General features: G+C 41.0%; 1 protein-coding gene across 1 annotated transcript; it reads right to left on the minus strand.

Annotated features, from left to right (window-relative positions):
* Positions 1-2,660: 2,660 nt before the first annotated feature.
* Positions 2,661-3,971, minus strand: osr1 (odd-skipped related transcription factor 1; the record flags this gene model as incomplete). Its single annotated transcript, XM_084438094.1, has 2 exons — positions 2,661-2,793; positions 3,274-3,971. 2 exons carry the CDS (start codon positions 3,969-3,971, stop codon positions 2,661-2,663), a joined length of 831 nt encoding a protein of 276 aa, XP_084294220.1.
* Positions 3,972-11,819: the final 7,848 nt, after the last annotated feature.

The raw sequence follows: 11,819 nt of genomic DNA on the forward strand, positions 1-11,819 counted from the left end.
GTCATGGATTCTACAGACTGCTATTAAGTTACTGATCCTCTAAATCTATGTATATAATTATGCATTAAATATTTGACTTGCATTCAGAAGTGACTGTGAGTTAGAGCTTCAAAAAGGATGAAAGAGAAACCAGATGTAAGGCTAATGAAGGGGTTCCCAAACCTTCTTGGCTCACATCGATATCAGAAAATGTTTGCAACACTATCCTTAAAAACATTGGCATTAACAGTGAATAAATTCCTTAATTTGAGACTACGGTAGTCCACTGTATCTCAGTATGACATTGTTCATTTGAACTATCTTAATGGAATTGGTGGTGCATAACTGTGCTGCTATTAACTTAAGAAGCAGCAGACCACTGTGAGGCTTTAGGACCGTGTGTCAGAGAGAGTGGTCAGCAACACTGGAGCTCCTCAAGGGAAAGTCCTGTCTCCCTTCCTGTTCACACTCTACACTTTGGACCTCAATTTGGAGATATGCTCTAAAGTGTGCAGAATCACCTGAAGCTCAGTGTGGGGAAGACCAAAGAGTTAGTGGTGGACCTTAGGAGGAAGAAGGCTCAGCTAACCCCAGTTTCCATCCAGGGGGTTGATGTTGAGGTTGTCCAGCCATACAAGTAACGACAGTAAGTGTGCACCTGGACAACAGGCTGGAATGGGCAGGAAATACTGAGGCCATCTACAAAAAGGGACAGAGTTGATTCCTTCTAAGTGCCATCTTCTTTGCAATGGTGGGCTGGATAGCAGTATCAAAATAGTGGACGCGGACAAGATGGAGAAGCTGATCAGGAGGGTGGGCTCTGTACTGGGTGTCAGAGTTTGGGCCTCTAATTTGGGAATCCCTGCGCTAATGATTCCCTTAGTGTGTCACCTGTCATCATTTTCACAATATACAGTACTGTATGTATAACACCTGCTAATAAAATGTGGAAGTGAATTTATCTGACCCAATCACTACAGATGAGTCCTAAATATAGCCAGTCCAACCTGATCTCTCTCCCGCTCTCTCTCTCTCTCTCTCTCTCTCTCTCTCTCTCTCTCTCTCACTCACTCACTCACACACACAAACACACACACACACACTCACAAAGCATGCATACATACAGGTACTGTAAAAAAAAAAAATCAAATAGCCAAGTAACCATTTGAATTTTGCTGAAGTATAATGGATCACAATTTACTATAGAATATCTTTGTTTAGACAATGACTATTTATTTAGAAAATAAGTTTAAGGAATCCAGTGATATATGCAAATAATCAATAATCAGGTTAAAGTGCAAAAATACAATTATAAAAAAGATATCTGTACAAATTTTCATTGGAATTTGAGCTTTTAAGGAGGAAAGGGCAGTCATGGCTTTAACCCATTTTTTGTTCTTTACAAAAACTGCACAAGACTCAAGTGTCCCTTTCATAATGGATCAAAAGGTTAAGCCCCGAATATGGTAGCACAAAACCCTGACGCTATCATCAAAGGCTTTTGGCAATAGGAAAATGCAATAGACACAATGGTAACATTTTTGATAATTTGCTCATGCAAAGTATACAGAAGTCAGTGGAGATGCGTCTAGTACAGGGGTGGAATAATTTAATGAAGCGATACAAGTGTCCCTTTCCCAAGCCAATTGGGTGTGCCACAGTCTAAATTAATGGATAAATGAATGAGCATGAATGAGCAGAGTTGGAGTGCAAAAGAAGAAAATACTTTAGGCTACGCAGAAGATCTATATCCTCAAGAGAGCAAATTAGAGCCAACTAATGAAATGTAAGTGTTGCCTGGGAGGAGATAGCTGTGGCTGTCAGTACTTAATGAAATTAATTTGTGGCCTATCGGAAGATGTTGTGGTATAGCCTACAGTATGTCTTATATGTCAATAAAGTACTATATGAATTACATGCATGTCATTTAGCTTATTGGGCTATTGATGTATCAGTTTGTAGGTACAAAATCCATGATGGTAATTGGTGTAAGCCAACATTTACGTTCTCCTATAAATACACCCAAGTTGCGTGCTCCCAAGTGTAATGGTGACATGTATGTGAATCGCATGGGTTTTCACACCAAAATGTTCAGCTGGCTTATGACGAAAGGTTAGGCTACGCAAATTACTCTGACTCAACGCATGATTTGTTAAGATAATAGATTTATTCTCTTCCTATATTGTCTTCCAGAGTGAAGCGTAGTGGTTTTGTGCTACCATATTCGGGCTTTGATCTTTTGGAACGTGCAGCCACAAGATTTTCTCAGAAGTCAAAATCCAAACCATGGATCCATTCTAATGTTCATCCAATTATATGAACTACTGTATACTGAACAAATACGTTGTTATCCTAGATTGTCTCTTAACCAGCTTGACACACAAACAACTTAATTGAAGTCCAAGGTGATCCTGAATATTGCTGATATGTCATAGAGATCCAGGATTTTCCAAACTCTGAATGATCTTACACACAAGAAGCACTGTGGCTTTTTATGACTGAAGAATACTTGTGCATCACACTCCATCTTGGGCAAGATATATTCTGCACATATTACACTCCAAGCACTGGAGCATGAAAATGTCTGTCTTTGGTTATCTTAGTTCTTTTCTTGTCCTTTCCAGTGCCCCTTGATATTTATTTATTTATTTATTTATTCATTCATTCATTTCTGTGGGCTTTCATTTTATCTTAGGTGGCTTTAATTCCTTGACCTGCATGTGCAATGTTTTGTGGACAGCCAGAGTCCTTGACTGACAAAATCCCTTTCCACACTCTTGGCACTTAAAGGGTTTCTCTTTGGAGTGAATGTACCTAGAAGGTGGAATAGAAAGAGTGTTGTGTGTGAAAGAGAGAAAGACAAAGAAAGAAAGAAAGAGAGAGAGAGAGAGAAAGAGAGAGTCATCACAACAGCATAATTTACATGCCAACAATGATAATCAGTCTAAAGCAATAGTTCTATTTTCAGAGATAAAACAACTGGCACTATAAGTTAGTTATGTATACCATCAGTGAATCCAATTCAGCAGCATTGCCAATTATGTTAACCTGCTAAGCTATCTAATGAGCTTATTGTGACAGAAGGGAAGTACTTGTATCTTAGACTGAGTCTGGCTTTCTTAATTGAAAGCTTTTAAGAAATAAAGGCTATATTTTTAATGACTTAAGTATTGTCATGTAATTGTTATTACACTGTATCATGTACAGTAGTTTACAAGTATATATATATTTTTTAAGTTTACAAGGATAAAAATGGTAAATTATATAAAATGCACTGGAGAAGGGCAGCCCCACCTGTGGTCTCGGAGATGGTCCTGCCTTCGGAAGGCTTTGTGGCAGATATCGCAGGTGTATGGTCTCTCATCTGTGTGTGTCCGCTCATGGATCAGCAGATTGTAGGACTTTGTGAAGTGACGACCACAGAACTTGCACACAAACTCCTTTTTAGTCTTGGAAGGCAGTCGTCCGCGGCTGGGCTTACGCTCAGGGGAGGAAAGTTTGGTGACATCGAGGAGACAGCCCAGTCCAGTTGCTGCTGCATGGTGGGGAGAGGCCTGTGCTGCCGCTGCCCCTGTGATGCTCAGGTCCTCCGCCTTAAGGGTGTCGTCCTGGGTGGCAGCAGTTGCCAGGTTGGCAAAGTCAAAGCGGGGCTTGTTCTTCGAACCCTGGAGAAGACCCACTGCTGTGGCAGCCGAGGTGCAGTCCAGCTTGGGCTGGAACAGGTGGGGGAAGATGGGGATAGAGGCCATGGAGGGGAAACGATTATCCATCAGGGCTGGGATCTTGGAGAAGGTGCAGCGTGGCAGGGTGAAAGGCGGGTAGCCCAGGGTCCACTGGTGGAGGTGGATGGCATGGAGGGCACTGAAACTGTAAATGCCAGGGACCTGCTCTGTGGGAAGCTGGAGGCCAGTGGAGGACTGGAGGAGGGAGTAGTTGGCCAGCTGTAAGGACGGATGGAGGGGGACTGGGGCTGGAAGAGTCTTGCTTCCCATGGTTGCTCCTCACCAGGGATTCCCTCTGAAACAGAAAAGAAAAGAAAAATGTCAGATCATATGAATAACAGTTTCAGGGCTGATTATATTTGCTGACTAGTTTATTACAAAAAAAGTGACATAGTACTATACATAATCCTATAATAATGGTTGGCTGTCACTGTTAAAACCAGACACAGCGAGTATAATTTTATGTAAGTAAGCTTTTATTAGCAAAAAATCAAATGACACCCCTAATACACATGCACACATCCGAGCCAGGCCAATACACACACACACACACACACACACACACACACACACACACACACACACACACACACACACACACACACACACACACACCACATCCAAGCCAGGCCAATACACAAACAGTCCAGCTTGATGATCAAGTTCAAGAGGCCTCATTATCAACGGATTAAGGGGGTGGTTGTAAATACACCCCCCACCACAGACACAAAAGGAAGCTTTTTATCTCTGGGAGAACCTCATGTCAGAGCTTTGTTGCACCTGAGAGAGTGCTAAAAGGTGTCTCAACCAGCCCTGCATGCCACAGGAACTTCCAGCTCAAAGCATTGGCCCTGACACAATGGAATGAAACCCATACGATGAACCAACATGACAAGTGAGAACAGCTTGTGCGCGTGTGTGTCTGTGTGTGTGCCTGTCTGTGTGTGTTATGAGCATATGTCAGGGAATGCGCACTCAAAACAATGCACAGTGCTGACACATACAGACACACTCACAGTCCTACACACACTCGTGTGTTTGGTGTGGGTGTTTCCTGTTCACAGAAAACATGCCTGGGGCTGTTGAGCACAGGTAAATAGAATGACACCATTCACAGAGCAAAATACCTCCATGAGCTGTTTAATCAGGTTTGATAAAAGGAAATAACAATGGACAATAATGTCTTTGTTTCACAGTGCCCATGATAGACAGGATCCATGACAGTCCTCTTCCGTCTCAGTCTAAACACACCCTAATGCCACACATTTAGGATTGTCACACAATTTAGCAGTAGACTACACTGGAAGAAGCATTACACCTAATCTATAGCCTAGTTATTACTATTATGGATTACACATTGTTTTCTTTTATTAGTCATAAGATGGTGTAAATAATCCCTGATTTTACTGCTGTGCAATTACTTTTATACCACTATACCAGTTATGGCAAAAAAATGTCATAATTGGTATAGGCTTAGGCTACTGCTTCCTAATTTTCATAAAGTTTCATTTAACTCTCTGAATTTGTAGTTACCTTGCTCCCAAACATGAACTGTGGAAAGTAACTTGAAAACTATTTGTATGAGATAGAAATGCCGACCTCTTGTTACGTGGTTCTGCAGAATGAAAGACCAGGTTGATGCAGTAAATAAAAGTGAAATAGTCACTGAAGCTCAAAGGTCTCCTGGGGATTGTTCCTTTCTGATCATGACGCAGAAGTAATTGACTTTTACTTACTGGGTCATTAGCGTAGATCAGCGGTTGCTCCCGAGCCCTCTCTATCCTTAACCCTTTGATGTGTACATACCATCACAAGGACCCAACAATCAAGCTGCACACTGCTACGTCCAGTTCTTTTGGTCATGGTTGTTAGATTCCGCGCCTCAGACAGCCGATATGTGGAATGAGACCCAGGCTTGGTTTAGTGAATCCTGAATGCCTGATCAAATTAGTCTGGCAGGTCGTTCCCTAATTTATTGTGCTAATGGAGTGCTTAGTTACCCTCGAATTATATCAAACGCTATTGAACACTTGAGATCAAGTAGGCTAGCGCTTTAACGTCGCATCCCAAATCTAGTAGAATTGTAGGTGACTTGACACACGGACAAGACGTTGTTAGCTAATCAGGGGTTCTATGTTGGTGTTGGCAAGAAAAGTCACATCACGTTTTCGTTTTAGTCTTCTCACGCCAAAAACGATCAACTTCAGGGGAGCTTTCATCTTAAAGTTTATCACAGCAGAGGTGATGAAAACCGTTCATGGGATAGGCTATTGGCATTGGCCGTAGCAGTCTTATTTTGGGGGATAGGCCTAAATCTATGTGTGGTGTATGTTAAAGGTTTGGCCCTAATAATGGAAAATAAATAGGCCCACAGGCCCAATAAATAGACCTGTAATTGCTTAAACATTGCCTATAGGCTACAATCGAACACCTAGAATGAGAAGCAAGTGTGTAATGATTCTGAAATAACGCAATTACTTCAGTTAATGTGTTAATGCAGGTCAACGTGCAGCAATACCGAATAGCGCGTTTGTATTATGTCCTGGTGTACATTACATAGCCTTTAAGGGCTCTTTGACGCATCATGATAAAGTGATGTAGGCCTAGCCTCTGTGGTAAGGCAACGTGGGAAACCTCTTATGAGAAAGAGAAGAGATTCTCAAGAGAAAAAGGTTTCACTGGTTCTCAAGAGAGGGTCAAGGTTTCACTCCTTGTACTGATTATTATTTTGTATATATGCACCACTATTCTATTATATTAACTTTTGAGAAATCAAATATTGGCTGCACGAACATTTACATATCAGTTTAAAATAGGCCTATGCCATGGTCACAGCTCATGTGTAGTCTAAATAGCCTACTGAAAATTTACATGTGAAATGTTCATGTCAGAAGTGAAGGGAACTTGAATTGCTCAACTTTTTCGTGAGCTTGAATAACCTTAAACGTTGAAGTTGACATTTAGCCTATAATATCCAGCATGATCATTTTCACGCTAGCTGTGTGAATGTAATGTATACCCCCCCCCCACACACACACACACACACACACACACCCCATCTCTCTCTCTCTCTCTTGCTCTCTCTCTCTCTTTATATAGCCTATAAATGGCCAATATTTAGAAGGGAAAAAAAGAAAAATAAAGAGGAAAGAGAAACTTGTATTCAACTGACAACTGAGTTCAATTCCCATCTCATCATAGGGAATCACTAAGACTTCTTTCTCGTGTTTCCCAATGTCATCAGCAATGTTCTTGTGCCGTCCAATTGCGAAATAAAGGTTTGGAACGAAACCACATCTTTTCTTGTAGCCTATCATAAAAGCTTCAAACTATGTTGATTGTGTCCATCAACCTTTCACCATTCTGGTGCTGTGCGCTGAAAGATCCCACCTGTCGCATGCCCGTGCATCAGACAGGACACAAACAGGTATTTTGCATCCATACATTTAGACAAAACGTTACCTGTAGGCCTACTTCCAAATAAAGATATCAAATAAAAGCTAAAGCAGTATCTTGAAATTACACCTCTTTTCAGCTCCTATTTGAGAACATGCTATGTCATTGGGATTCCCAGTTCTGCGTTTTCTTCATCGTTAAACGGCCTAACCGCTGAAAACTTCCAGATGTTATTTCACGAGTGATGGCTCTGCTGGTGACAGAATACTGTAAAGACAGAGCTATAATGATAAAAGTTACCTGCTCAGATGTAAGTTGGTCTTTTTGATTCAGAATGGTCCTGTAGGGTTTGCCAACTGATACAAGGCGACGAAAAAGTTTCTAACAGTTTAGACACAGTTGCGGCCGTGATATGACAACTTGCCCAACATGTCCACTTCGATCTCGCGTAGGCTACTGTAGGCTATTATAACCACTGTCCCAAACACGTCTTAGCAAACGCGATATAACTTTGACTCTGGCTGAGACTTAACTGACCTGCGGTCTGCACTCAATCCGCCTCTTTATTGCAACCAAACCCTTTACACCAAACCCCCAGCACATGCGCGTCATTTAGCCAACCCCCGTAGAAAAAGGAGTGAAAGGATATAACTCGGCTCCCTTTTTAGTGTAACATCGCCCATTATGCAGAGCATGCAGTGACTAGCTTCGGCCTACTTGTTTAACATTTCCAGCAGTTCTATTAATGGTTCCTGAATCGACTTATACAGGCCTTCCCTACACTAGCAATGACACTTTGATCCAACTTCTATAAACTATTATTGTCGGCTCTCCCAGTTACTGAAGCCAATAGACTAGACTCTGAAGCCTGCCTGTCCCTGAATAACGGTTTGTTCATATCATAATAGCATGGCTGATGTAGCAGATAGCCTATAGGCTACTAAATATGGATCAAATTTAAATAAACAGTGGATAGAGTTATATAGGCATACTGTTTCTTTTTAAATCAATCATGGATAATAAATAATTAATGCTGAGATAACATTATCATTCTCATCACACTCACCATCTATGCTACTTAAAAAACATTGTTATGGTCATATACAGGCTAAGTGCTGTTGTTGTTGCTGATTTTGTGTGTTTAATGGCACGGATAAGATGAACGACAACGTAGCCTATAGGAAAATAAAGTAGATCGCCGTGTTTCCTGTGTAAAACAAGATTCTGATGAGGTGGAGGACAAACTCACGCTTTCATAATTAAAATAAATAAACACCTGTCACTTCAAATTAAGATAAAGAGGGAGAGTAATGGCACCCTAGGGCCAGTCCCCTATGTATAAAACGAAGACAAATCCAGTAGGCCTATTTAATTTCATTTGGGGAGGAATAGCCTACATAGTTAATCGGAGCTAGCCTATGTTGCAGCAATGTTTGCCTACGTCAAGAAGTGACTCATTTAGACTGTATGTAATAGGCCAGTCAGATTAAAGATTAGCCTACATATTGTGCTGGATCAAAGTCGTAGCCTACAATTTTAACACGTGAATGCAAGAGCTTAGCCTATCCAACAAGTGTGGACGAATAACCTGTTCTTCAGTGCAATATTTATTGTTTGCTTATTGTTACAATTTCCAAACTGATAGGCTACACCACATCTGACCCAGGTCTAAGGACGCTACACTTCGCTAGAACTGTTTAATTAGGCCTACAACAAGTTGCCTACTAGAGTACAACATGAAATGTACCCGCGTCCAGCGGCACGTTGCAGAAATGCTATGCCTATAATGTGCAAAATCTGCCATCTAGTGGAGATACTTTTTCTCAATTTCTCCCAGGGACAAGTTGATAATTGAATCGCCTATGTCGGCTTATCGTGTAAAATGTCATTGCTTTTTGAAACTATTTATTGTCAGGACCGTCATTTTTGTTCATTGGGTGCACGAGAAGGATTGGAAGCTATATGTGAACTAGGCTATGATGTAAACTCAGCCAATCAGTAGACTTTAATCCAGGGCAATGCAATCCATCTTGTCGATATGATGCAGCAGTGGTTTGTTTCTTTAAAATAGGAAATAAATAATGCATTAAAGGGTTATAAGAAAATTACAGTATGTGACACGTAGTCATCTTTAGCCTACATGGTCTGTGTTATTGTTTGAGATTTATTATGGCAAGCCATATCGAAATAGCACCACAACGCACAGTTCAACAGTGCAAGTTAATCAGGTGTGCTGTCACAAAAGCGTCGAACAGCCTACTCCAAGTCTGTATATCTTGTCTAATACAAATATTCAGGCGAGACCCGATCAATATTTTTTCGGAGGAAAGGGAAGAGACTGTAAAGCATGGATTCGTTGTGTTTAAGCACTCAAAGAACAACACCTACATCAATAATATAATGTTCACGTACTGTAATGAAGATAAAATACGTTTATAGATTATTTCAATATATTTTACAAGCCATTTATATCGAACACATATTGGACAGTGTAACATAGAGTGCTGTGTGAGGCATTATTGAAGGACATGCCAGCAGTTTATATCTGTGGTTCAGTGCCGGCAAAATAATTTTGGGAAATGGTAAAGGTAATGGTTGAGATTAGTAAAATACCAATAACATAGGCTACAAATAGTGTAGGCCTCTGAAAGTGAAAACATGATTAAACAAGACACACGAGACACATTCAGAGCACATTGAAAATGTAACAACAAAGGACATTGCCTACAATTATGCTGAATAATAGTGATATTGGATTATTTTGCCCATAGGTTGTCACATCCAATCAGCACCTAAATGTTTACTCTACAAACAGTGTTATGCTGTTCATTAAACTATCTAACCATATCTGCTAGAAATTAATTGGAGGACAGTATAACCCAAAGAACACACTGGGTGGTTTGGATAAGTAATTGAGGTATAGGGGCCTTGAGTGCAATAGATTACCAACAGAAATTGTGGGGGTAGTATACCAAAGATTCTGACATTCTACCATATGGAAAAAGAAAACAGCAAAGAAGTAGTAGTACACAATGGCTGTGAATTCTGAAGGGAAGTTATGTGAGCTGTTCCACAATTACACACATCTGTACAATGCAACTTTACCGCTGCACCATGACTAGTAGGCCTATGCATGCTATGCATATGCTGGTTGAGGTGATACTGTGTGGTGTGGTGCTTCTTTGTGTGGTCTGTCCAAAAAATGAATGGAGGTAAGTGGGCTGCCATGTGCGGGTAGCTCTGTGGCGCCCGCCTCGGGTTTGAGCTGGCAGGGGGTGGTTCGGTGCACATCAGGCTCTCTACCCACTCCCCCCAGTCCAAACCCTGTGCCTCTAGAGTGCCTCCACACAGGGAGCTGGTTTCGCTCCAAGTTTTATTAAAAAGTGTGTGCATTTGGCTCTGGGCAAGCAGGACATGTTTGGTTTTGCTGCATTTGTTAGGTCGAGAGCTTTATGCCCATCCAAACCCTTTGTCTCTGTGACCTTCCCACATGGAGATATGGCCGTTTCAATCCCCACCATGGACAATGAATAGGGGGAATTTTTCGCTCTTGAGCCTAAGTCCCAAAACATTTATGGAGGTTAATGGGTGGCTATGTCTGGGCAGCTCTGTGGCGCCCCCTTCGGGTTGCAGCCAGCAGGGGGTGGTTTGGTGCACTTTGGGCTCTTTCCCTGCACACCCCAGTCCAAACACCGTGTGTCTAGCACCCCCACACAGGGAGCTGGCTTCACTCAAATTTTTGTTTTAATTTGTGGACCCGCCCCATGATTCGGATCCGCTCTAAAATTGAATAAGATCTAGGTTGGCCCATTCTACACCCTTCCACTTCGTTTAATTTCTTGTCGTTTTTGCATAATTCTGCTGACAGACGTACGTATGTACGGACACACACTACCGAAAACATTATCGCTTACCCTGAGTTGTCGCTGGGGCGGAGGTAATGAAATGAATGGAAATTACTTTTTAAGATGACTGTGTGGGTCACTCTGTTGGGCGGCTGTCAAAGTGTACAGCTTTTTAGGACAAACTTGCATATGATTAGACTATCCAGCCTACATTTTCAGTGATCATGTATAATTTTGATTATATACTAAAAGTACCGTAGACTGGCCTACATTTATTGGTAACCATCTAACGTTAAATGCTGATTCACTCTCTATTTTAGCACGTGTTATAATTTGTTTGCTCTTATTTTTATCTGCTTTGCATTCATTTGGTCTTTGAGATATGACTTCATACTGTATTTGCTATGTCACAATAAAGTTTGCACTCAGAATTAACAAAGAGAAAGGGCTGAAGCAGAGCTCTTATGTTACCAGTTTGAGAAAGTGATGAGACAGTCAAGTCGAGCAGCTGACCGGGCTGTGGGTTGCAACGCAAGAGACAATATCAATGAAATATTTTATTCGTTTGGGGAAACACGGAATCCCTTGTAAATAAAAATATAGGTTACTAGTTTTGTGACCTTGCTGATAGAACTCCAATCCACATGTTGACAGAGGGTGTATATGTGTTGTGTATTTATCATATTATTAATCAAATTACACTACTCACTTGCATATAGTGAATCCAAAGGTTTTAATGTGCTTGCAGCAGTCACCGCAATAAAGCACTGATTAAATTGTGCTTTTAATATGCTTACTGTTATAAGACAGAGGAGTTATTTTTGTACTATATTTGTACTATTTTTGTAACATCTAATTTTAGATCAAATCTTTTTTG

This window comes from Borostomias antarcticus, assembly GCF_949987555.1.
Source record: "Borostomias antarcticus genome assembly, chromosome: 5".
Classification (NCBI taxonomy): Eukaryota; Metazoa; Chordata; class Actinopteri; order Stomiiformes; family Stomiidae; genus Borostomias; species Borostomias antarcticus.